Below are 27,564 nucleotides of genomic sequence, written 5' to 3' on the forward strand. Positions count from 1 at the left end.
GATATTCCCAGGCCATAAAACTCTTTTTTTAATATTTGGTCAGGCATCCACATCTGTTGAGAAACTTATATGAGTACCACGGTTGTTACTGCAATAACATACTGGCACAAAATAAGTGGCAACTTAATATGAAAGGACACAAAGGTAGTTCAGAGAAGCCCCTTCCTTCAAAACTCTGCCGAGAGGAAAGGAGGGGCCTGAGGGTAAAGTACAGAAGGATGGTATTTGAAAATGCTTCAGAGAGAGAAGTGATACTTGAGTAGCTATTGAAGAATGAGAAGGTTTACCAGGTGGTCTAGGTGTGAAAAAGGATTCCACTCCAAGACAACAGCAGAAGCAAAGGTATCGAGACAGATGAGACATGGGACAGAGCAGCAAATTCTTTAGGATTCCAGAGCCTGGGCTAAAAGGCTATGAAAAGAGACATTGCTTCCAATGGTCACCAGGCTCACATCATAAAATCTTTGCGTGAGATGCTACAGAGTACAGACTTCAACATAGGTAATGGAGAAACTAAAGGGACAATATTTTTATTTTAGAAAGAAATCACTGGAAGCAGAGTGGTAGACAGACTGGGAATGTGCAATATTGAATCATAGAGGCCAGGCACAAGGTTACTGCAAGAGTAGACCAGAGAGATGAAAGGGGTTTGAATCAAGCCAGTGGCAAGAAGAGAGAGAGGAAGGGCCAAAAAGGAGCAAGGGAGAGCTCTCTGATCCAAGATCTCAAAGACAAAGCCCCTTCCCAAAGAAGTGTAAAAATGAGTCACTCTTTGCCCGCAAAACAGTAGGTGGGAGCCACTTTGATATAGCCAAACACCCAGGTAATACCGAGTTCAAATCTGGCCTTGTTCTTTGCTAGCTGTGCAGCCCTGGGCAACTCAAGCCCCTGAGCCTCACACCGGGCATATGTAAACAGTGAATACCATACCTTATGGAGCTGTCAGGAAGAACAGAGATAAAAAATGGAAAGCCCAAGCTTATGACTAGCATGTAATAGAGGCTCAATAAAAATATGTTTACAAAATAGACAAGAAAAGATTCACATATATGGTTACTCGCTTTGTGGTTTGTTTTTTTTTGTTTTAAATTGGGGTATAGTTGTTTTACAATGTTGTGTTAGTTTCTACTGTATCGCTTTGTGTTTCTAAACAAAGATATAAACATGTCTCAATTAGTCAACAATTTATTTTTGAGGCCCAAAAAGCACTTATTTAGCACTTCCATTAATAGAGCTAAAGGAAGTTATTTAGTAGGATTTGTATCAAACATTCAACTATCAACTCAATTCAATTAATATGTAATGAACACCTTCTGGTAGGGATGTTTAGCTTATACTAGAAATCCTGGGAACTGCACAATCAAACACCATTTATCAGCTCTGTAGATTATCTAAAGAAGACATTGGTTTCTGTGGCATCAATACCACAGAACATTCTCTGTCCTTAGTTTCCTTCCTCCTACACAAAAGAAGAGGAAGTTCATAAACAATGGATTATTTCCTTGACACACAGCCACACATCCTCCCAAGCTTTCTGCTACCACACCCTAACCTCGATCACTCGATTACCCAAGTTTCCTCTGAACGACCAGCCGCTTCTTTGCTTTGCTAGTGATTTTCATTTTGCTGGGAATAACTTTTATTCTCCTTCAAAACACTAGTCCAAAGCCTAACCCTCTTTTAAGGTCCGCAGTGAAATATATCTCCTTCAAGAAGTCTTTTCTGAGTGTAAAACAGAATACTCTGTTTGATTCTCTTTCCTAGTTCATAACGGTTAATTTTAATAAAGAAAATGTTAGGTTCTAAACATGAGGTTTGGTTGCTGGTTTTTTGTTTTTGTTTTTTTTAAAATGCCAACCATCACATAATTGTTCACATTTTAGTAGATGGAAAATAAAATTCACAACCTCTCTAGACTGTGATTCACCCTGGTTGGCACTTGAAGGCTGTTCTCTAAATGTTGGCTGAATGAATGAATGAATAAGTAATATCACTCTTAATTTCTGTGGGTATTTTAATATGTCATGGATATGAAAGGAAATCTCTCATGGGACATGATAGCATGCTGGCAGAAGGGTAGTACAATGCAACCCTTCATATAGTTTTATAAAATTAAAATATATTGAGATAGAAAAATGTGATATTTTGATATATAAATGGATAGAGAGGATATAATGACAACATTTTTATAGAAAAAAAGAATACTGTTGTATAATAAAGGATGGCAAAAGTGCAACATATATTCAGTTCAACTTAAACAATATTTATGGAGTACCTCTTTTAAATAAGTATGAAGACTGTCAACTACTATCATTAAAAAAAACTTTTATATGATATATTAGAAAGGGTTAACTTCTTTGGAACTTAGTTTCCTCATCTGTAAAACTGAGATTTAGTAGCCAATAATACCTAAAAATACCTCAAAACCTAAGGTTTTTGTGAGAATAAATTTAAAATGTCTACTACCTGGGACACTGAAGATACTTAAAAGTTTCCCCAAGGCAATACTACTGATGATTACACTCAGTAATGTTTCTTGCACTCTTTGTAATGTGCTCACAGAGCTTTAGCAGAGAGCTGATGAACCATTTCCATTTTCATTTTCAATGAACTAGTTTCTCTTCTATCATACGTACTATTCATTTAAATGAAACTAGGCCTCCTTTCTCCATGCTTCAAGAATTACCAAAACCATTAGTGTAGTTCTATCTGATTATTTTAGTTTTCCAATCCATGCACAGAAGGGAGATATTTATTTTTCCAAATCAGTATTTGAGTAGAAATATAAAATGGAGAACAGAAAAACAAATCCAGTCATGCTTTTTTTCTTTTTGGGGGGTGTAGAGGGACAGGTAAGCTAGGAAGCTCGTACTGACAGAGGTCCAGGTGATGGAAGCTGCATAGAATTTCTAATTAAAAATATGAACCCAAAGCCTCAGAATAATTTCCCCTTCAGAAAAAAGGGACTCAAAGTTGACTCGAATCTGGGGTCTAAGCCAGCAGTAATAATGTTCCTTGAAAGCCCTCTCAGATAACAATGAGCCCATCAATCACTTGTTCCGGGAAACTTCAGAAAAAATAGACGATATTAACATATCTGGCTGGGGGGCACTGCTCTACCCCCTGTAATAGTCAGTAAGCACTACCTGTTATTTGTTTCTTAGTCTCCAAGTCTCTGGTTTGCTTCAGCACCTGGAGCAGCCGAGATACTCCACTGAGTTCCGCGACCTCCATTTTGTTGTCATTGTCTTCAAACACCAAGTTGCGCAAGGCCCCACACACAGCTCGTTGGATATCCTCATTCTGAATTTTGAGGAGCTGTAGAAGCTTGGGGATGCCATGAAGCTGATTAACCTGGGGAAGAAGTAGATGCATATTTCAGATATTTATTAATTTTGACGTGGCATTTAAAATCTTCAGTGTAATATGGATGAACAGATGAAGTTCACTGACTTTGTTGATAACTCCCACCAATCAATGTGTGGCACGACCTGGGACTCCAGTGTACAATATACCCCTGCTCTAAGGCACTATTCTCTCATCAAGGAGCTTAGAATAAATCTGCGAAATTAAGACTGAAACCAGGCTTCCTTGGTGGCGCAGTGGTTGAGAGTCCGCCTGCCGATGCAGGGGACGCGGATTCGTGCCCCGCTCCGGGAAGATCCCACGTGCCGCGGAGCGCATGGGCCCGTGAGCCGTGGCCGCTGAGCTTGCGCGTCCCGAGCCTGTGCTCCGCAACGGGAGAGGCCACAGCAGTGAGAGGCCTGCCTACCGAAAAAAAAAAAAAAAAAAAAAAAAAAAGACTAAAACCTATGAAAACATTAAAGGGCAAAGTTAAGTGATAAAGGGTGAATAAGTGATAGTGGATAGAAAGAGTTGAATAATAAAAGCCTTAATCATAATGAAAATGAAGAGAACTGGGAATCAGAGGAATAAAAGTTTTTATGGAAGAATACTATATTATACGAATTTTTTCCAGGACAGAACTATACAGTCAATATAATATTTTATTTATTTATTTATTTATGGCTGGATTGGGTCTTTGTTGCTGCACATGGGCTTTCTCTAGTTGCAGCGAGCAGGGTCTATTCTTCGTTGCAGTGCATGCATGAGCTTCCCATTGTGGTGGCTTCCCTTGTTGCAGAGCATAGGCTTTAGGCACGTGGGCTTCAGTAGTTGCGGCACGTGGGCTTCAGTAGTTGCAGCACGTGGGCTCAGTAGTTGTGGCTCGTGGGCTCTAGAGTGCAGCTCAGTAATTGTGGCACACAGGTTTAGCTGCTCCACAGCATGTGGGATCTTCCAGGACCAGGGCTCGAACCCATGTCGCCTGCATTGGCAGGTGGATTCTTAACCACTGCGCCACCAGGGAAGTCCTATATAGAAATTACTCCCAACAGTAGTAGAAATAAAAATTCATTTACTATGGCAACTGTAGTAGCAATGCAAAACTAACCTTAAATGCAAGCTATTTTTTAAATCGAGGTATAAATGACATATAACATTATATTAGTTTCAGGTGCAGAACATAATGATTCGATATCTGTACATATTGTAAAATGATCCTAATAAGTCTATTTAACATCCATCACCAAACAAAGTTAATTTTTTTTCTTGTGGTAAGAACTCTTAAGATCTATTCTTTTAGAAACTTTTTACAGTCACCATGCTGTACATTACATTCCCATGACTTATTTATTTTATAATTGGAAGAGTGCAAGCTATATTTATGATCAATTGCTTTCAGTATTTAAAAACGTTGAAATAAATTATGCAAGCATTTTAGGTAAATAACATAACTTTACACTTTTTAATGTGCTATTTTAAAAATATTTCTTCTATCCACATATGCAAGAAAGGGTATGATATTGGAGAAAGAACCAGAGGGTCAGAACTAGGAATAAAGAAGAAAAAAAGAAGGTTTTGATTCTGAAACCTAAGGCTGTTTAAGAAGAGGCCAAATAATGAGCCTGAATAAAGTGACTTTGCGTTTTAGGCTGCAAATATTATCTAAAAAAACCAGGAGGAGGATGCAGCATTGCTGATGAGAAATGTTAAGTTGCCGACTGAGGGCTTTCTTCCTCAGAGGCTCCCACTCGCATCTGATTAAAATTTTTTTAAGTTGGTAAGAGCTTTTGGTAAAGATCTCAGTCACTTTCACCATCTTAATGCAGAAATTTTCAGGAATTAAGTTGCTGTGAATGAGCATAAGTTTCCCATTCAGATGATGTTCGTCACTTACGAATGATGCCCTAACTGCACGACAGTTCCCGCTCAGGAGACAGCTGCACACCTGGTCCAGTGGCAATTTCACATTTTCTATGTCTCTCATAGACAGACAAATGGAATTTAAGACACTGTCTTCCAATCTGACATCTTCCTTTGTTAGGACTAGAGAGTAGACTAGCAAGTCAGGAATAAAAGTCAAGGTTGTAAAATAATCTAGTAAAAATAATAAACATAATAATAACCACAATACTAACAACTCTTCCTCCCCCTTCTATCATTAGGAGGTGTTGGCATAGTGTTAAGAATCTTATCTACATTCTCTAATCAATAACTTGCAAGAACCTTAAGAGGAAAGTACTCTTTTGATCCCTTTAAGGCTTCAGTGGCAGCAGTAAGGAAGAATACTTCCACTTTTGGCTCCCTTCAGAGGAGACATTTGCAGAACAGGAGACAACTGGGAGACTGGCTATGCCAATTTTGTTGGGCTATGTCTAAAACCATTCTAATGTATTTGTATGAAAATGCTAATGATAGCTATCAATAAGATCTGGTCCAGCAGATCATCTATTTGATCACTTCATCTATTCCTATTATTACACTTCCTTAAAAGCAGAAAGGCACAACTTATTTGACAACAGCCTGTAACTCATGTGTTTCACTAATTCTGTCAATTTCTATTTCATAGTTAGGTTTTATGATGGTTGAATTCATACGCTCTAGACTTCATAAATGGCAGCTAGATGACAGAAATATTTTACTACTTAATTTACAACTAATAAGTTGCCTTCTTCAAAATATGATGTGAAATGGCCTCCTGGCTAAATTGCATTTCCAGCTGTGATGATAGCATGAGTGAGAAGTGGCCAGTGGAAGCCTCCACTGCCCTGCCTGGGTGGCATGAATGGCTGTCTTCTGCTAACAGCCCTCTAACCCATTCCCTTACCCTGTCACCTTTATCCCCTTGGCTTTCAGCACTTGCTCCAGTCTGGAAAGAAGGAACTGCAGACACCTGATACTCAGATAAATGCTGAAATCCAGCTACAGCTCTGCTCACTGTAGAATGTGACCCCCTAGTATCTGGCACCTACCTCACACTTAAAAATAGATTTTAGTTACCTTTATCCATTTTATCAAATAGATATATATCATATCAAATACAAGAAGTTGATAATATTCTGCTCATTGCCTATAACTAGGGCAGTTGGTAGTGACTCCTATTCACATTAGGTCCAACGTTAAATGCACTGTTCTTGCCCCTCTGAATTCAGGGAAACAGGTGGGACCAGAGAGGTTGCATATCTTTGTTATACTGAATCCTCAGGGGATTTGTTCCCCCGTTGGGAAAAGACCAACCAGACTAACACGAACATCTCAGAACTTTAAAAAAGCTTCATTCGAGATGGTTTCTAAATATGTGAAAGGGCAAAATCGCATATTAGAATTTTAACTTTCTCCTTGACTGTTCTGATTCTTTTCCCTGCCAACTCTAAAAGAATTAAATGATGAGGGTTTCCGGTGGCAAATAACTTGAGGGAACAAACTCTGTTGGCTCCCTCATGCCTGGTGCCTCTGCTCTCAGTTCCTTTCCTATCTGGAATGCTCTGCTCACTCTGCTTTTCTTCTGGCAAAGCCCTACTCATCCTGCACAAGCCAGCTCAAATGTCACCTCCTCTGTGAAGCGTCACCTTCCTTCTCTCCCTTCCCTGCCATTAGAATTAATCACTCCTTGCAAATTGGTATAACCTTTCAGGAAGGCAACTGTCAATATGTGTCAAAAAGTTCAAACATATTCACTTTTAGTAAACTTCGTTAGCAAATAATTTGAAATGCAGACACAGACTAACATGATAATAGTAACTACATTATTTATAATATGGAAAAATAAGAAACCATAAATGTCCAAAGATGGGGGAAGACTGGTTAATGATGGTCACATATCCATATACTGAGGTGTCCACAGGAGAGGCACAGCAATGTCTGAAGTGACATTTTATTTGTCACATAGTTCCCTCATCAGTCAAATGGGGACTGTGCAAGATTAGCAAGTGTGCTAGGCTCAGAGTAGTTAGTTACTCCACACATCATAGCTACTACTATGACCATTAATATGCCACAATTAAAATGAAGTTTACAAAACATATATAAATACATATATTTTTTGGCCATGCAGTGGCACGACCAGGAATCAAATCCGTGCCCCTGCTGTAGAAGCGCAGAGTCCTAACCACTGGACCACCAGGGACCAACAGTTTACAAAGTATTTTTAATGTTATGAGAAAATGCTTAAGGCAATGTTATTGAAAAAGCTGAATAAAATATCTAATGCATTTCTGCTCACAGACATAAAGAAGGGAATGAAACTAGAGGGTTTGGGAGAAATGGTGGGGTTATAATGTATGAATGGGGCATGCTACTTTGCATTTTTTTTTTTTTTGGTGGTACGTGGGCCTCTCACTGCTGTGGCCTCTCCCGTTGCGGAGCACAGGCTCCAGACGCGCAGGCTCAGCGGCCATGGCTCACGGGCCCAGCCGCTCCGCGGCATGTGGGATCTTCCCGGACCGGGGCACGAACCCGTGTCCCCTGCATCGGCAGGCGGATTCTCAACCACTGCGCCACCAGGGAAGCCCTGTATTTTTTTAAACAAGCATGTATTTAGGCATGCTTTTTAAAAACAAAACATCCCCATAACAAAGCTACATATTCAATTTGATGACAGCTATGTACATGTATGCATTAAAAAAATCAGAGAGCAATACCAAATGATAACAATAGAAGGACTGTGGGCTTTTTTCTTTCTTAACTTCTCAAATTTCTTATAAGGAGTGTGTATTAGTTTTACAATAAGATTTTGCAAGACAGTTATGGCAGTCACTGCTTCGGTGATGAGATGTGAAGCAGGCATGGAAACAAAATCAGCTTAAGAAGGGTCTTGCAGATTAAATTAAGGGATTTGTCCTTTATACTACAGGCAAGCAGGGCAGATATTGGAAAGGTCTTGCTGGATGCTGTGAAGAGACTGGGATTAGGAGTGGATAAGAATGGAGGCAGAGAGATTAATTAGGAGGCAGCTGGATTAAAAGGATGATGGTGACAGGGATCAGCATCATGATTAGGGAGAGCAAGATGTAGGCAGATTCAGGACACTTTTAAAAATATATATTTATTTATTTTTTGGCTGTGTTGGGTCTTAGTTGTGGCACGCGGGATCTTCGTTGAGGCATGTGGGATCTTGTGTTGTGGTGCTCTGGCTCTTCGTTGTGGTGCACGGGCTTCTCTTTAGTTGTGGCACGCAGGTTTTCTCTTCTCCAATTGTGGCGTGTGGGCTCCAGGGCACATGGGCTCTGTAGTTTGCGGCATGCTGACTCTCTCGTTGAGGCACGTGAGCTCAGTAGTTGTGGCACGCGGGCTTGGTTGCCCCGTGGCATGTGGGATCTTAGTGCCCCGACCAGGGATTGAACCCATGTCCCCTGCATTGAAAGGCAGATTCTTTACCAATGGACCACCAGGGAAGTCCCCAGGACACTTTTAAGAGCAGCATTAACAGGACTTGAAGACTGCATGAACACGAGAAGTAAAGAAGAAAGAAGGTTCAAAGTCTCTTCCTATTTTGGTGTCAAACTACCTGGGTGAACTACCACTCACAGAGGAGTGAGTTATTATTTCAGGGCAAGCATTGTATGATTATCTGATTGCATTCTCACAACAACTCTTTGTAGTAGGACTATTAGTTCCAGTTTAAAGGAAAGCTGAGGTTTAGAGCGGTAAAAAGGTCACCCAGGTAATTAGGTTGCTGGGATTCACACCCAGCCCCTGGCTACTCTTGAGAGTCAATGCTTAAAACACCACATGCCCTATCTGCCAACCCAGCAGAAAGAACAAGTTTAGAAGGAGAACTGACTGGACAGTAGAGAAAAAACAGCAATGAAGATAATGTGTTCATTTTTAGATAAGTTAATATTGAGTTCAGTGAGATGTCTAGCAAATAGACGGACATGTCGTTTGGAACCCAGGGAAAGATAAGGTCTGGAGATGCTGTGAGTCATTAGCACTCAGATCACACATTAGTGGAAGCCAGAGGAGTAGATGAGGTGGGTCAGGAGATGGTGTCAAATAAGAAAAGTCCCAGGGAAGCATCTACGGAACATAAACATTTAAGGTACAGGTTGTGGATAATTTTTTTTTTTTTTAACAGAGGAAACCTGAAGGAGCCAGAGAAATGGAAAAAGAGCCAGGAGACTCTGGGGCCAAAAGAAGAAAGCTTCAAAAAGGAATGAGGGATTGACAGTGCTAAATGCTGAGTCTTAATCAAATAAAATAATAACTGAAAAGTTGCCATTGAAGTTTATGATTTAAAATTTTGATCTTTATGTTCAAACTGTAACTGTTTTTTGTAAATAACATTAAAAAACTATAGTACCATTCTTAATATTAATGGGATTTTGTTAATGCCCTTGGGTTATATTTTCACTTCTTAGATTTTCTACCAAGCATATACATGTATAGGTTTCATACAGTTTTCAAGTTCCATTACTTTTAAAACCAATCTTTGTTCTAGCTTTATTACAATGAATAAGAGCTAAGAAGGCAAGCATAGATTTAATCCTATATGCAAGCAAAATGATATTTACAATCAAATTAGTAATTTAAGAGATAGTGGAAATCTAGCCCAACTTGGGTAACAAGAGAAAATTTCATGTAATTCCACATTATAAAATGAAAGCATGTACAAAAATGCTGAGTTTTAAAAATTGGGAATAAAAAAATATTTGTGTATAAAGGTTTATTACTAGCTAAATATATTATTTTTAAAAATGTTTACTTATTTTTTCCATGGAATAAACATAGGCAAAGGGTCAGTGAGAAATACCCAAGACTTATATAACTTTTAAAAGTAAAAATAGATGGGATAGGTCTTTTGAAGCAATACATAAAATACAGATATCATGAAGAAAAATATTGACAAATTTACTTCATAAGAATTTAAAATAAGGGACTTCCCTGATGGCACAGTGGTTAAGAATCCACCCGCCAGTGCAGGGGACACGGGTTTGAGTCCTAGTCCGGGAGGATCCCACATGCTGCGGAGCAACTAGGCCCATGTGCCACAACTACTGAGCCAGTGCTCTAGAGCCCGTGAGCCACAACTACTGAGCCCATGTGCCACAACTACTGAAGCCCGCACACCTAGAGCCTGTGCTCTGTAACAAGAGAAGCCACGGCGATGAGAAGCCTGCACACCACAACGAAGAGTGGCCCCCACTCACCGCAACTAGAGAAAGCCTGCGCTCAGCAACGAAGACCCAATGCAGCCAAAAATAAATAAATTAAAAAAAAATTTTAAATCATGCACAATGAAAGATATCATAAGCAAAGTTAGGAAACAACACTGTCACATATGTAGCAATGGATTAATGTGCATAATAGGTAAAGAACTCCTACAAATAATTAAGAAACAGACACACATCTTGGGACTTCCCTGGTGGCACAGCAGGTAAGACTCTGTGCTCCCAATGCAGGGGGCCCAGGTTCGATCCCTGGTCAGGGATCTGGATCTCACATGCATGCCACAACTAAGAGTTTGCATGCAACAACTAAGGAGCCAGCGAGCTGCAACTAAGGAGCCCAAGAGCTGCAACTGGGGAGCCCGCCTACTACAACTAAGACTTGGTGCAACCAAAATAAATGAATAAATAAATAAAATATTTTTTTAAAAAAAGGAACAGACACACGTCTTAGAAAAAATAGCCAATGAATTAAAAAATGACAACTGACTGAATAAATGTCAAAAAATATCAAAAAATGCTCACTTCATGAATAATTAATAAAATGAAAGTGAAAAAAATATCAGTGGAAGCTCATTTGTCTGACTTACTAACTGATCTGCAGGATTAATCACATTCTCTTTTCCCTCTGTGACATCCATGGATTTTGAGTACTATCAAAGCTGTAGGTGAGTATATGTTGGCCTTTGCATTCTTATTTCTTCTAGTTTACCAAGAATAACTTAGGTTTCTTACTCAATGCATTTATGTCAGTTATACTTGTTATTGTAATTATGCAATTTATTTACCTATTCTGAAAAAGCTCTGTGTCTCTGAAAACTAATTTGAATGCTTTAGAAAGACTAGATAAAGGTGAAGAGCTTTAAAAAGCGCTGTAATTGGTTGTGGAAGAAATTAACCTAAAAGACTAGGTAAAGGGGCTTCCCTGGTGGCGCAGTGGTTAAGAGTCCGCCTGCCAATGCAGGGGACACGGGTTCGTGCCCCGGTCTGGGAGGATCCCACATGCCGCGGAGCGGCTGGGCCCGTGAGCCATGGCCGCTGAGCCTGTGCTCCGCAACGGGAGAGGCCACAGCAGTGAGAGGCCCACGTACCGCAGGAAAAAAAAAAAAAAAGACTAAGTAAAAATATAAGAATCTAGCAGGATATGAACTCACATGAATAAGCGCCACTAAGTTCTCATCTCACTCCAAAAAAACTAAAAATGGCAAATGAAACATAATCAGCATAGTTTATGTATGAAAGACAATGACAAACTGTAAGTGTGTGTGTGTGTGTGTGTGTGTGTGTGTGTGTGTATAATTTTTTAAAAGAATTTCTCTGTAACTGATTACCTGATCAGTTATTCGTCTTGATTTTCAGAAATGGAGAATTTCTTCTATAAATAGATACCTTTCTTTCTCCTTATCAGATTAACAAAAATGCACAGAAAAGAATGACATCTTGTGGTAGTAATGGTGCATGTAAATAGGCACTTTGACACCATGCTGGTGGGAGTGTAAATTCGTATAATTTAGGGGAAGATTTATAGGAGGTTATTTATCAACATTAAAAGTGACTCACCAGTAATGAGGACTGGATTTACCTACCATTTGAACAATTTTAAAAACCAGACAAAACATACAATAGTTTCAATAACTAGACATGAGGCAATGATGGACAGTGATCCCTAAGGGATGGAGAACAAGCAAGGACAGCCCTACTGCTGCCTCAGATCACGGTCTTGAGGGAGTTCCCAGGCTGTGGTGTGATTAGGGAAAAGCTAAGTGGAATTCAACAAGCAGAGCTGAGGAGAAAGAGTGAAGAATCTAGGAAGAACAAAGGGGCTAGTGTTTGCAGGGAGGAGTAACAGTAAGAAAAGAGCTGCACAAAAAGAGAACTCCTGAGATTTGCAGAGGGTCCCCATTTAGTATTCAGTAGAGTATTAATCAGTTCATCTTTGTGAGCAAGTTGCCTGAGGCCAGGGAAGTAACTGCCTAAAAAAGTTACTGCTCCTCATGCTCGCACAGGCCCGTTAACAGGGCCTATTCTCACTAGCCAGACAGAAAGCCTCATAATTCATAGTACATTGGGTAGAGTTCTCAGAAGTGTCTTGCCTTAAGAAGTGGGGACTAATTAGTTCTAGAATAAATGCTGCTCTGGTCCCACCAACAAATCTTAAAAGCAAGATTTGAAAGAGTCAAACTGTTTTCAAGTAATTTAATTGTATCCTTGAGTTTGTGAAGAAAACTCAAGAATATCTAGATATAAAAATGTCCAGCATCCAACAAGATAAAATTCATAATAGCTGGCATTCAATAAAAAATTTCCAGGCATGCAAAAAGGAGAAATATTATCCATAATGAGTTAAAACAATCAAATGAAACCCACTCAGAATGTAAATTGGTGCAGCCACTATGGAAAACAGCATGGAGGTTCCTCAAATAACTGAAAATAGAGTTGCCATATGATTCAGCAATCCCACTCCTGGGCATATATCTGGACAGAACTATAATCTGAAAAGATACATGCACCCCCATGTTCATAGCAGCACTATTCACAGTAGCCAAGACATGGAAACAACTGACAGATGAATGGATAAAGATGATGTGATAGATATAATGGAATACTACTCAGGCATAAAAAAGAATGAAACAATGCCATCTGCAGCAACATGGATGGACCTAGAGATTATCATACTATAAAGTGAGTAAGTCACAAAGAGAAAGATAAATACCATATGATATCACTTATATGTGGAACATAAAATACGATACAAATGAACTTACCTATGAAACAGAAACGGACTCACTGACATAGAGAACAGACTTGTGGTTGTCAAGTGGGAGGGGGAGGTAGGGGAGGAAAGGATTGGGAGTTTGGGATTAGCAGACGCAAGCTATTATATATAGGATGGATAAACAACAAGATCCTACTGTATAGGATCTTGGGAACTATATTCAATATTCTGTAATAAACCATAATAGAAAGGAATATGAAAAGGAATACATATATGTATACCTGAATCACTTTGCTGGACAGCAGAAATTAACACAACATTGTAAATCAACTATACTTCAATAAAATAAATTTAAAAAAAATGAAACCCACCTAGAATGGACACAGATGTTAGAATTAACAGACAAGGTCATTCAAGCAGCTATTTTAAGTCTTCCCTATGTTCAGAAATCTTGAGGAAAGATGAAACATGTTAGGTAGGGACACAGAAGATATAAAAAAGACTCAAATTTAACTTCTAGAGAGGAAAACTATAATTTATGAAATAAAAATACACTGAATGAGATTAATGGCATATTAAACATTGCAGAAGAAAATTTTAGTATATTTGAAGCATAGAAAATGAATTTAGCCAAAAAGAAACATACAGAAAAAAGAAACCAGCTAAAAAAGAAAAACAGAGTATGCATGAGCTGTAGACAACTTCAAGCAGTCTAATATATATGTAACTGTAGTTCCCAAAGGTGGGACAGAAGAAAATTTCCCAAACAAAATTCCAAAATTTGATGAAAAGCAGAAATCAAAAATTTTGAGAAGTCTAATGAACTTAAGAAGCCTATGGAAAACTGCACAAAGGTACATTGTGACCAAACTGCTCAACACCAATGATAAAGATAAAATCTAAAAAGCAGCTTGGGTAGGCAGGGAGAGACACATCATGTACAGTACAAAAATAAGGAGGACAGGACATTTCTTGTCTGAAACAATGTAGGTGACAAGACAATGGAGCAACAACTTTCAAGTATTGGAATTAAAACACCATCAACCTAGGGTTCTGTTACTAGTGAAAATATCTTTCAAAAGCAAAGATGAAATTCTTTTTTCAGATATTCAAAGCTGAAATAGTTAATAGGAGATTTGCATTATAATAAATGTTTTTAAAAATTCTTCAGGCAAAGGGAAATGACATCAGATGACACCTACAAAAAGAAATGAAGAGCACTGGAACAACTTAGATAAAATGAACAAAGACTTTGGTCTTTGAATGACATAAACTACCAAAACTCAATAGGAAGAAATAAATAGTCCAAATAGTCCCATATCAGTTAAAGAAATTAAATTTATAGTTAATAACCTTCTCACAAAGAAGACTTAACGTCAAAATAGCTTCACTGGTGAATTCCACCAAACATTTAAGGAAGAAATAATACCAAGTCCAATCAAAATCTTTCAGAAAATTGAAGAGAAGAGGACACTTTCCAATTTATTCTATGAGGCTAGTATTACCCTCAATCTAAAACTGGACAAAGACATTACAAGAAAAGAAAATTACAGGTCAATATCATTTGTAAATTAGCTTTGTAATTTCTTGACAAAATTTTATCAAATCTAATTCAAAAATATAAAAAGTGACAGTACATCATGACCAAGTGGGTTTCATCATAGGAATGGGGTAACATTTAAAAATCAAAGTAATATATCATATTAGCAAAATTAAAATAAAAACCAGAGAAGTATTTCAATAAATGTATAAAAAGCATTTGATAAAATTCAACAGTCATTCCTGAGGGGGGAAAAATCTATTAAATTAGGGACAGAAGGGAAGTTATTCAACTTGATTAGGTGATTTATGAAAAACCTACACCAACAGCTAACATCATACTCAACGGTTAAAAGCTGAAAGCTTTTCCTCAAAGATCAGAAGCAACAAGGATGCCCACTCTTACCACTTCTGTTCAACATAGTATTGTAAGTCCTAGCCAGAGCAACTAGGCAAGAAAAAGAAATAAAAGGCATCAAATCAAAAAGGAAGAAGTAAAATCATCACTATTTGCAGATGACATGATATTATGTATAGGAAACCCTAAAGACGTCACAGAAAACTGTTAGAACTAATCAACAAATTCAGTAAAGTTGTAAGATACAAAACTAATATACAAAAATCGGTTGCATTTATGTATATTAATAACAAACTATCAGAAAGAGAAATTAGGAAAACAATCCCATTTACAACTGCAGCAAAAAGAATAAAATCCTAGGAATAAATTTAACCAATGAGGTGAAAGACCTGTACACTGAAAATTATAAGACACTGATGAAAGAAACTGAAGAAGACACAAGTAAATGGAAATATATTCCATGCTCACAGATGGGAAGAATTAATATCATTAAATATGTCTATACTACCCAAAACAATCTCCAGATTTAATGAAATCCCCATCAAGATTCCAATGGTATTTTTCATGGAAGTAGAACAAGCAATCCTAACATTTATATAAAACCACAAAAGATCCTGATAGATAAATGAATCTTGAGAAAAGAGAACAAAGCTGGAGGCATCATGCTTCCTTGATTTCAAACTATATTAAAAAGCTCTAACAATCAAACCAGTATGATTTTAGAATAAAAACAGACATATAGATCAGTGGAACAGATTAGAGAGCCCAGAAATAAACCCACACATTATGATCAATTTACAACAAAGAATCCAAGAATACACAATAAAATGTTTTGGGGAAGCTGCACAGCCACATGCAAAAGAATGTAACTGTACCAATATCTTACACCATACACAAAAATCAACTGAAAATGGATTAAACACTTGAACGTAGGACCTGAAACCATAAAACTCCTGGAAGGAAACATAGGCTGTAAGCTCCTTGACGTTGGTCTTGGTGATGATTTTTTGGATTTGACATCCAAAGAAAGGCAACAAAAGCAAAAATAAACAAGTGGGACTATATCAAACTAAAAAGCTTCTGCACAGCAGAAGAACAGATCAACAACAGGTAACCTATACAATGGGAGAAAATATTTGCAAATCATATGCCTGATAAGGGATATATATAAAGTGTATATATATATATATATATATATATACTTTATGTATATAAAGTATACAAAGAACTCATACAAGTCAACATCAAAACAAACAACCTGATTAAAAAATGGGAAGAGGACATGAATAGACATTTTTCCAAAGAAAACAGACAGAGGGCCAATAAACACATGAAAAGATGTGTCACTAATCAGCATCACTAATCAACAAGGAAATGAAAATCAAACCCACAATGAGATATTACCTCACACTTGTTAGAATTCTTATTACCAAAAAGACAAGAAACCCTTGTGTACTGTTGGTGGGAATGTAAATTGGAGCAGCCACTGTGGAAAATGGTATGGAGGTTCCTCAAAAAATGAAAAATAGAACCACCATATAATGCAGCAATTCTACTTATAGGTATTTATCTGAAGGAAACAAAAACACTATCTCAAAAAGATATATGAACCCCCGTGTTCACTGCAGCATTAATTTTATTTTTAAAATAAATTTATTTATTTATTTTTGGCTGTGTTGGGTCTTCGTTGCTGTGCACAGGCTTTCTCTAGTTGCGGTGAGTGGGGGCTACTCTTTGTTGCGGTTTGCGGGTTTCTCATTGCGGTGGCTTCTCGTTGCAGAGCATGGGCTCTAGGTGCACGGGCTTCAGCAGTTGTGGTGCATGGGCTTAGTTGTTCTGCAGCATGTGGGATCTTCCTGGACCAGGGCTCGAACCCATGTGCCCTCCATTGGCAGGCGGATTCTTAACCACTGCACCACCAGGGAAGCTCGACTGCAGCATTATTTATAATAGCTAAGACATGGAAACAACCTAAGTGTCCATCAATGGATGAATAGATAAAGACGTTGTGGTGTGTGTGTGTGTAAATATATATATATGGAATATTATTCAGCTATAAAATGGAAGGAATTACTGCCATTGCAACAACATGTATGGACCTTAAAGGCATTATGCTAAGTGAAATAAGTCAGACAGAGATAGACAAACATCCTATGACCTCACTCACATCTGGAATCTAAGAAACAAACAAAACAAAAAACCCCCAAAATCATAGGTACAAAGTACAGTTTGGTGGTTGCCAGAGGTGGGGAGGGGGTTGGGGGCAGGGTGCAATGGGTGAAGGGGGTTAAAAGGTACAAACTTCCAGCTATAAAATAAATAAGTCCTGGGGATGTAATGTACAGCATGATGAATATAGTTAATAATACTGTATTGTATATTTGAAAGTTGCTAAGACAGTAGATCTTAAAACTTCTCATGACAAGATAAAATATTTTGTAACTATGTGTGGTGATAAATGGTAACCAGATTTATTGTGGTGATCACTGCACAATATATACATATATCATACCATTATATTGTATACCTGAAACTAATATAATGTTATATGTCAATTATATCTCAATTAAAAAAACAAAACAAAAAGCTGGAAAAAACTGTTGTTAAAAATACTAAAGTATAAGCCTTTTCCCTTTCTTCCAAAAAAAAAAAGAAAGCAAGAAAAGAAAAAACACAAAAATACCCCAGATTAAACTCTTCAAAAAACAACAACAAAAACTTACAGGTAGCATCAAACTTAATAGTGTAAGCACAACTGAATGCTTTCCCCTACAATCAGGAACAGGACATGTCCACTCTTACTTCTTTTTAACATTATACTGGAGGTTCTAGCCAGTACTAAATTAAAAAAAAAAAAAAAGACATATAAGTCATCCAGATTAGAAAGGAAGAAACAAAACTGTCTTTATTTGCAGTTGGCATGACCTTCTATGTAGTAATGTGATGAATCTACAAATATGCTACAAGAGCTAATAAGTGAATTAGGTAATAACACAGATATAAAATCAACATATAAAAATCAACTGCATTTCTATCTACTATCATTGAACTATCAAAAATTGAAATAAAAAAACTTGACCATTTATAAAAGCATCTAGAAATATGATATCTTTAGGGAAAGATCTGACAAAAGAATGAAAGATCTCTAGAGTAAAAACTACAAAACACTGTTAAGAGAAATTAAAGAAGACCTAAATAAGTGGTGCAGTATACCATGTTCAGAGGTCAGAAGACTTATTTAGATGTCAATTCTCCACATATTGATCTACAGATTCAATGCAACCTCAAAACAAAATCCCAGCAGTTTTTTAAAATATAGAAATTGACAAGCTTATTTCTAAAATTCAAATGGAACAGCAAAATAACTAGAATAGCCAAAATAACTTGAAAAAGAACAAAGTCAGAGGACTTACATTACCTAATTTCAAGATTTAATATAAAACTATGGTAATCAAGACAGTATGGTATTTGTATAAAGATAGAGATCAATGGAATAGAATACATAGTCCAGAAAAAAACTCACATATGTGTATATGATCAATTCCTTTTCAACAAAAATACAAAAATAACTCAATACCAAAAGGCTAGTCTTTTTAACAAATCCTGCCTAAACAATTGCATATACATATATTTTAACAAAAGAAATTTTGGTCCACATCTTGCATATATACAAAAATTAACCCCAAAAGGACTACTGATCAACTATAAAATATTACACTTAAAAAACTTCTAGAAGAAAATATAGAAGAGTATTTTTGTGACCTCGGAGTACAGAAAGATTTCTTGGATACACCATGAAAAGTATGACCCATAAGGAAAAAACTGATAAATTAGACTCCATCAAAATTAAAAACTGTTAAGAGAATGAAAAAACAAAACACAACTGAGAGAAAATATTTCCAAATCATATATATGAAAAAAGATTTATATCCAGAATCTATGAAGAAATATCAGAATTCAATAAGAAAACAAAAGACCCAAATAAAAAAATGGGCAAAAGATCTGGAAATACATTTCAGCAAAGAAGGTATACAGATGATAAATAAGCAAATGAAAAGATGTTCAACATCATTAGTCATTAGGAAAATGCAAATTAAAGCTACAATGAAATACTACTACAAACCTATAGGCTCTAATAAATACTGACCATCTCAAGTGTTAGGATATAGAGGAATTGGAACTCTCATACATTGCTGGTTGGAATGTAAATTGGTACAGCTACTTTGTAGAACAGTTTGGCAACTCCTTAAAAAGTCATACAGCTACCATATCATCCAGGCATTCCACTCCAAGGAATTTACTCCAGAGAAATTAAAACATTTGTTTGTATACATATGGTCATAGCAGCTTTATTTGTAATAGCAAAAACTCAAATGTCCATCAACAGGTAAATGGATAAACACATTATGGTGTATCCACACAACAAAACACTACTCAGCCACACACACACACACACACACACATCTTTTGATACATACAACATGGATGGATCTTAAAAGATTTAAGCTGAGTAAAAGAATCCAGACCAAAAATGCATATTTACTATATGATTCCATTTATATACAAATCTAGAAAATTCAACCTATCTATAGTAACAGAAAGCAGATCACTGTTGCCTGGGGACTGGAAGTGGGCTGTGTAGGGGTGGGATGTATCGATTACCAAGGGGCACAAGGAAACTTTGGAGGTAATGGATATGCTCATTATATTGACTGTGATAATGGTTTCACAGTATCAAAACATATGTCAAAACTTTGTCATTTTGAACCTTAATAAGTCTGTTAAAAAACTGATGCAGAGGACACGGGTTCGTGCCCTGGTCCGGGAAGATCCCATGTGCCACGGAGCGGCTAAGCCCGTGAGCCATGGCCGCTGAGCTGAGCCTGCGCGTCCGGAGCCTGTGCTCCGCAATGGGACAGGCCACAGCAGTGAGAGGCCCGCGTACCACAAAACAAAACAAAAACAAACAAACAAAAAACTGAACAAACAAAATTGGTGCACTTATACAAGAGAAATCTATGGGGCTTCCCTGGTGGCGCAGTGGTTGAGAATCCGCCTGCCGATGCAGGGGATACGGGTTCGTGCCCCGGTCTGGGAAGATCCCACATGCTGCGGAGGGGCTGGGCTCGTGAGCCATGGCCGCTGAGCCTGCGCGTCCGGAGGCTCCGCAACGGGAGAGGCCACAACAGTGAGAGGCCCGCGTACCGCAAAACAAAAAAAACAAAAAAACCCCCCAGAAATCTATGTAGCAGTTTTAAAGAATGAAGTAGGGCTAATAAATATGGAAGATTTCCAAGATATAGTGTTAGATAAAAACATAAAGTACTGAGTATTGTAAATAACCTGTTACCATTTGTGATTTTATTTTAAACAAAAAAAGATATTCAACCAATCCATCCAATAATTGTTTCTACATGCATAAACTATCTCTGGAAAGATACCCCCAAATTGATGAGAGAGACAAAGGGAGAAGGAGGGAGGGAGGAGGAGTGGGAATGGGAGGTTGAGAGAGAAAGAGGGAAATGGGGGGTAGACTGGGGTTTGGAGTAGGAGAGAAACTTACTTTTCACTGCATACCTTTTTGAACTATGATTTTTTTCCCCCACAAATGTACCACTTTTTAAAACGAACATTGATTCCATTTTGGAGGATCTATCCTATAGCAACGTTGGTGGAAATGCCAAAAGATACATGTACAAAGCTATCCATTGAACCATTGTTGTAATATGTTAAAGAAATTGCTTAACGAAAACAAAAATTGGAACACATTGCTTACATTATTACATTTATTATTTGCTTACATTTATTTTTTTTAAACGTAGAAAATAATAGCCTAAAATGTACACTCACTTTCTCTCTCTCGCCCCCTTTCTCTCTCAGAAAAATCTGAAACTACACAGACTGATACAAACAATTATCTCTGGGGATGGTTCTAACGGGTCAGATAAAGAAGGGAGAGGTATGTGTAGTGATTTACATTCTAAGTTTCTGGATTGCAGGAAAATTTTTTTTGGCAATCAGTGTATATTTCCTTTTAAATTAAAAGGTCTCAATAAAGATTATTTTTATTTATTTATTTAATTAAAAAAATCGAGCTATGATTGACATAACTCAATGAAGATTTTCAAAAATAAAATAAATTAAAATTTCAGTTTGCAGTATCACCGTAATAGATGTGAAAGTGTGCTAGTTTTACATCAGACTTAATATGATATGCTCACCCTTTTCCGCGCTTCAGATTTCTGGAAGCACTCATGCTGTATGAAAGTAGCTGCAGCAGAAATCCTGGATGGCGGTGTGTGGTCTGCCTCAAGCATACTCACTGCTCGCTCCAGAGTCATCTCCGTGTCTGCATTCCTAGACAAAAAGTCACAGATTCAGCAAAATTCCAAACCTGCCCTCTTCTGACCGTCAACTTGATCCTCCAGAGATGACTTGGCTAGTATCGGGAAGCACCTAGAATGTCTGAGCCTTGGCTCCTCTTCAGCCAGAGGAATAATCAGCCTCTGAGGTCAGAAGGTATAGGAAGCTAGCAGCAGAAACACTCCAGCTCTGGTCAGACTAGCCTCTGAAGATACCACTGAATTGAGAAGAAACTTAACTCTGTTTAAGATAAATATGTATCTTACATGAAATTTAAAAGAAATTTGGTCACAGAAATTAAAAATTATTCCTACCCTGGTAATGTCACACCTGTAAGTTAAACACCTTCCCTTAAAAATCATTAGATTTTTCTCACAGCTGCTCAAAATCTGTTATTTCACCTGTAAATCAGTTTTAAAAGAAGCATTCTAAAAGTGCTCTTATTTGATGACTACAGTAGTATGTAAACAGTACAAGCCAGGAAAACTGAGTTTGTTTGGTTAAAATAAGTCATGCTAGTGTGACAGAATCCATCAGGAAAGGTAATGATTACATGCAACAATAAAAAGCCCTTAAAAAGACAATTTTACAAACATTCTGTTACTATTTGCTTTGCCATTGTAATGACATTCAGTTTATGTCTATCTAGTAGCGTACTTTGTCCTCTACTAATTGCAGGTGTGTACAGTGTTATGAAATCTGACTCAGTTTTGATATTGACAGGATAATTTATAGAGAATAAAATTGCTATGTGTAAAACAGTAGCTCCCAAATGCCTCACAGAAGTGGCATTTTTTCCTCCCCTTTTACTTCTGCCTAGAGGGTGACTAGGTTAGGCAGCCTATTACCAAGGTGGATTTGCATTTCTTTTTTTTCTTTTGCACATTTGCACTTCCTTAAGTATCGCCTCAGAGAAACCATACTCAGGATGGCAACACGTTAGGACTGTGGCTAAAGACATGCTTTAAAAGTAACCTAGGACTCTTTTTGGCTTCAAAGAAGGTTACACCCGATTCATTTCAGGTAATGGAGACTCCTAAGACATTATGGGAGGGAATTTTCCAGTACCTGCTAGCAAGAACAGTGAGGAAATTCTCTCTTATAGCTGGCTAACCCACCAATACATGCACCTGTGTACAGAGGTGAGCATGTGTATGTTGTGAATGGCTGTGTGTGAGTGGGTGTGGCACAGGTGAGGGGATAAGAGTAATGGGCCTCATGACTAAAAACTAATTTCCACTGCTTCTGAAACACATGTTCAAACACAGAAGTGTTACCTCATGAGTATAAGGGTATTAAAAATGAAGCACTTCTGGCATCTATACTGAGAATTATATAATGATCTCATTTTTAACTGTTGGGACTTACCAATCAAGTTAATTGGTAAAAATGTAGGCTATTTTCACTAAAACTAGAATTTGAATCACTTTTATTTAATATAAACACCGTTTTAAAAAGAGACGGAACCTCCTGTTTTCCAATAGTTAGCTAGTGGGAAGCAGCGGCATCGCACAGGGAGATCAGCTCGGTGCTTTGCGGTGAACTAGAGGGGTGGGATAAGGAGGACGGAAGGGAGGCTCAAGAGGGAGGGGGTATGGGGACAAGTATATGCATATTCACTGATTCACTTTGGTGTACAACAGGAACTAACACAGTACTGTGAAGCCATTATACTCCAACAAAGATCTATTAAAAAAAAAAAGAGAGATGAAAATATTTCATATGCATGGACTCCAATTCCTTCACAGGGAAATCAAAAGTGAAATTAGTTTTAAGTCTTTTACCATCCACCACTACAGGTGTTTAAACTAATGAAAGATAATTCATAATCTAAGAATAACCTCCCATTTAACACTTCTTTTTTTTTAAAGATTCAGCCATTAATGTATTTCATAAGTCATAAATGACTCAGGAAAGCTTGAATTCCCAAGTCTCTAACACCAACAAATAATTCTATTCCTGAACATGATTCACAAAGAAGTTCTGCATTCACTACCAGCCAACCTAATGCTACTTTACTTTATCATTAAAAACAATTCCCAAACATAACGAAGACTTCCTCAACAAGAAGGTCTGCCACAGCTGTCAGGGCATCAATTTCCTGTTTTGTTATTGTCTGTAAAGTCCAACTCTATAACATGGCATATGTTCTGACCTCAGTCTGACTCCATCTCCTGCCATCCTCCACCCCATCTCCTCTCCCTCCCCTGATGGACTAACCCATCCTCCAATCACACCAGACTTTTAATCCTCTCTAAACACTGAACCCCTCTTCACAAGCCACTCTCTCTTATTTTTCTAGAAAGCCCACCCTTCTACCTAATTCTTAATTCTTCAAGACTCAGTTCAAATATCATCACTTCTGTGAAATCTTTCCTGTATCCCTACCCCCAGCTAGAGCTATTCTTTTCCTCCTGTTTTCCCATAGCATTCCTCCCCTGTTTCCCAACAAAATTGGAGTCTGCTGGTGTAACACATAGCAGTCAATCTAATGACACAGAGTTGTGGTGAAGGGAAAGTACAGCATTTACTTCAGGGCACCCAATCAAGGAGAATGGGCAGCTCATGCTCAAAAGACCAGATGGCTGTCAGGGATGGGTTTTTAAAGGCAAAATTAGGAGTGAGGGTTGCAGGGTGCCTGATCAGCTTGTGGACATTCTTCTGATGGTGGTGAGGTAACAGGATGATGTTCCAGGAATCTCAACAATCAACCTTCTGGTTCCAACCAGTATGGGGTCTAGGTGTTGGTAGTAGGCACAGAGTCACTATCCACAATGAGTGGAGGTCCTAGTTTCTGCAGAACAACTCAGAGATACGTGTTAGATTGTTATCTATATCCCTTCAGGATGAACTAGGAGTCCTGTGACTCCATTGTTCTAATCATCAACTACTTGAGCCTGCTCTTTCGAACTTAGAGAGGGCCTAGAAGACAAAAGCCTTTCTTCAAACAAGAAACGTGGATATGGAGGGAATTTTGCACCCAGGCAAGGCCCTGCAGGGTCCTGCTTGGTTTCACCTCAATCTCTCTTCCTGCCTACTTCCTTCCTTGCTTCCCTTTCATCCTTCTTTCTTCCCTTTCTGCTCACTCACAAAACATTTCTTGAAGCCTGCAGAAATGTGGCTTGGGAGATGGGGTTGGGGAGGGAAGCATCAGGATGAGCAGTTGTTCCTCGGCCCCATTATCCACTGAGCATATCCTCCAGAAGTGAGTCTTTTCAATAACTTTAGTTAATATGTTAATATGATATCAATATATATTTTACAAAAATGTAAAGAGGAAGCAGTGTAAAATATCACTGGTCAGAATATGAGATATTATACGAAAAAATTAAAAACAGTCCTTTTTTTTAGGTGTGCAATCCCTCAGCAACTGCATTCCTGCCAATAATAATACAGCCCTGCCCTAGGTTGGGTCCCAGATATTAGAATAGCTCTGAAGGCCAAGCAAACACCAGATGATTAATGAAGAGCTCCCTCGTGTTGTTAGATGCTTAGGAAATGCAAATTGCACTACCTCACAAAGATTTTAGGTGTGATGAAAGCACTGCTTTGGAAAGATGACTTTGGAGTGGATATGTGTCTCTAGACACAGTTTTGAGGGCACTACAAGAGTCTTAGCTGAAGCAATGAAGTTGTGAACTGGGCCATTAAAAATGGAAATGGAAAGAAAGATATAATTAAAAGAGACGTGAGGAACTAAAGAGGTTGGTAATTAAGAGGATGCGAAGGGAAGTTAGTATGACATCTATTCTGCTCTGTGCTGCTCTATGTCACAAAGTTGACTGATATCAAGTCTCTCACCTTTCTCTCCCTCTACTAATCACTCTTTTGTTCTCTGAATTCCTATAGACACTAGTACAATCTAGCACTTGATGTCTTATTTTCTTTTTCACGGATCCCCTATGGTGCTTACTGTAGTGTTGGCTACATTAGAGCAACCTAATATTCATTTGCTGAACCACCAGTCCTCCATAGGTACAGAAATCATATTTTCAGTAAAACTGATCTACAGTGTTTTACTTGGTGATTTCTTAAACCTTTTTCATTAGTCTGATTTAGAACAGTTGTTCACTATTTCTCTTTACTCCAATGTTTTGACTTTCAGCTGCATTAGAAACTGACCATTCTTTTAGAAACAAAGATCCATTGTTTAATACCTTATGTCATTATGTAGGTTTATAGTTTTATCCAACTACTCTATAGGAACATTCCACAAATGTGAAAGGACACTTCTTTACATGTGGGACTTCCACTAGACATAAAAAAGCAGTTTCCAAATATAGGGACTGGATAGAGTTTGAAATGTGAGGCACTGCAAGGCAAAGGAGAGCAGAGTGTGTGTTCTCAAAGGCAGAGCTCTCAGGGGGCAGCCTGGGGAAATGAAATGAGCCATGGGGCACACCAAAGGAGGAAAAGAATCAGATATGGATGCCACCTCGATCATTACAGGAAATATCCCTGACACCCTTTCCTTTCCACACACAGCAAAAATTTCAAGAAGTGTTCATTTCTATGATTTCTGGCCTCCAGGATGGCGACTTTGCAAATCATCAAGAATAGATTTCTTTCCCTTTATTTTAAATTTCTTGACCCCAAGTATTCCTTCTAGTCTTTGAAATATGAGCAATTATTGTAATAAAATCCACCCTATTATAACAATAACAAATTTAGAGGGGGAACAGATAAGAAAACTAATAACCACAATATACTATTCTGGTAGAGACACCCACACAGTACAGCTATCTGGGGCTCTTAAACTAGATTGTGAGGGGAGTGGTCAGGGAAAGGGTGGTAACTGAGATAAATCCAGAATCATGACTAGCCAGCCAAAGCTACTGGGAGGAAATAGATAGATAGATAGATAGACAGACAAAGAAAAGAAGGAAGGAAGGAAGGAGGAAAGAAAGGAAGGAAAGAAGGAGGGAAGGCAGAAAGAGAAAGAGAAAGAAAATATGTGAATAAATATTTTCCATTAAGGGAAGTAAAAGAGGTTCGAGGTGGTTTGACTGTTTGTTTGGGGAAGGTGATGATGACAGGTGGAGGATAGTAGAAAGAGATGAGACTAGAGTGATAAGCACAGCTGAAAACATGGGCCTTGTGTGCCATGGTAAAAAGCACAAACATTTGGTGGAATTATGGGAAGGTTATACATTGGAGAGAGGAATCATCAGATTTGGGAAGGGCATTCTAATGGTCCTAGAGAACGGTTGAGTGAGCAAGACCAGAGGCAGAGAGTCCTATGCAATAGAGACAGAAAGAAGGGTAAAAATTTAAGACCCATTAAGGAGAAAAAAATGGCTTGGTGGTGATATGTGACTATGGAGGGAAAAGATAAAAATGACTCCCAGGTTTGTAAAGATAGGACTCTAGTATGAGAAGACAGTTAGGAGTAGAGGGTAGGGAAGAGCTGATAGATTTAGTTTTGAACATACTGAGTCCATGACTTTGTTAGAAATACATACAGATCTAGAGTTCAGGATGGAGGACAGAGCTGAAAATAAAACACTGGGAATCACAGGATATAAGTGCAGTACACAGGGCCTCTTGAGAAGAGCACCAAGACCAGAAGAGAAGGGTTGATGGAGATGACGTCCTTGGGCATGCAGAAAAGCCTTCTCAGAGAAGACTAAGACATGGCTAGAGAAAACCAGGAGAAGCTGGTGCCCCGACACCCCAGGGAAGGGAGAATTTCACAGACAGTGGTGTCAAATGCTGCCCACAGACTGAGTAATGTAAGGACTGCTTCAGATGTAGCATTAAAGGCAGTCACTGGGAGATCTGTGGGGAGCCTATTTCAGTGAAACGGTGGGGACTAAAGCCATACTGCAGCGGGTTGGTGACTGGGAAGTGACAAGGCGGTGAAAGCAGTGTAGGGACACAGAGATGCAGGAAGAGAAGAATGCCAGTTGCTGGAGAACGTGGCACAATACTTTTGTTATTGTTAGGATCATTCTGTTAAAACTGTGCTTGACACAAATCCTAGAATACAGTAGGCATTTAATACATCTTGAATTATCCATTTAAGAGACTTGATCAGCTATTTCCTCCATAAATAACTACCTCATGTCTTCTTCTTCTTT

The 27,564-nt window shown here is 38.1% G+C and overlaps 1 protein-coding gene across 1 annotated transcript in view; it reads right to left on the bottom strand.

Moving 5' to 3' along the window:
• The window catches only part of PKP2 (plakophilin 2), a 78,609-nt gene that overhangs the window by 36,366 nt on the left and 14,679 nt on the right, over positions 1–27,564 (bottom strand). Inside the window, exons 4-5 of the mRNA XM_059080866.2 lie at positions 21,343–21,478; positions 3,147–3,354 (exon numbers count right to left, since the gene is read on the bottom strand). Of these exons, the coding sequence (XP_058936849.1) occupies positions 3,147–3,354; positions 21,343–21,478 (344 nt within the window). The remainder of the gene's footprint in view (positions 1–3,146; positions 3,355–21,342; positions 21,479–27,564) is intronic.

This window comes from Kogia breviceps, chromosome 12 (assembly GCF_026419965.1).
Source record: "Kogia breviceps isolate mKogBre1 chromosome 12, mKogBre1 haplotype 1, whole genome shotgun sequence".
In the NCBI taxonomy this organism is placed as follows: Eukaryota; Metazoa; Chordata; class Mammalia; order Artiodactyla; family Physeteridae; genus Kogia; species Kogia breviceps.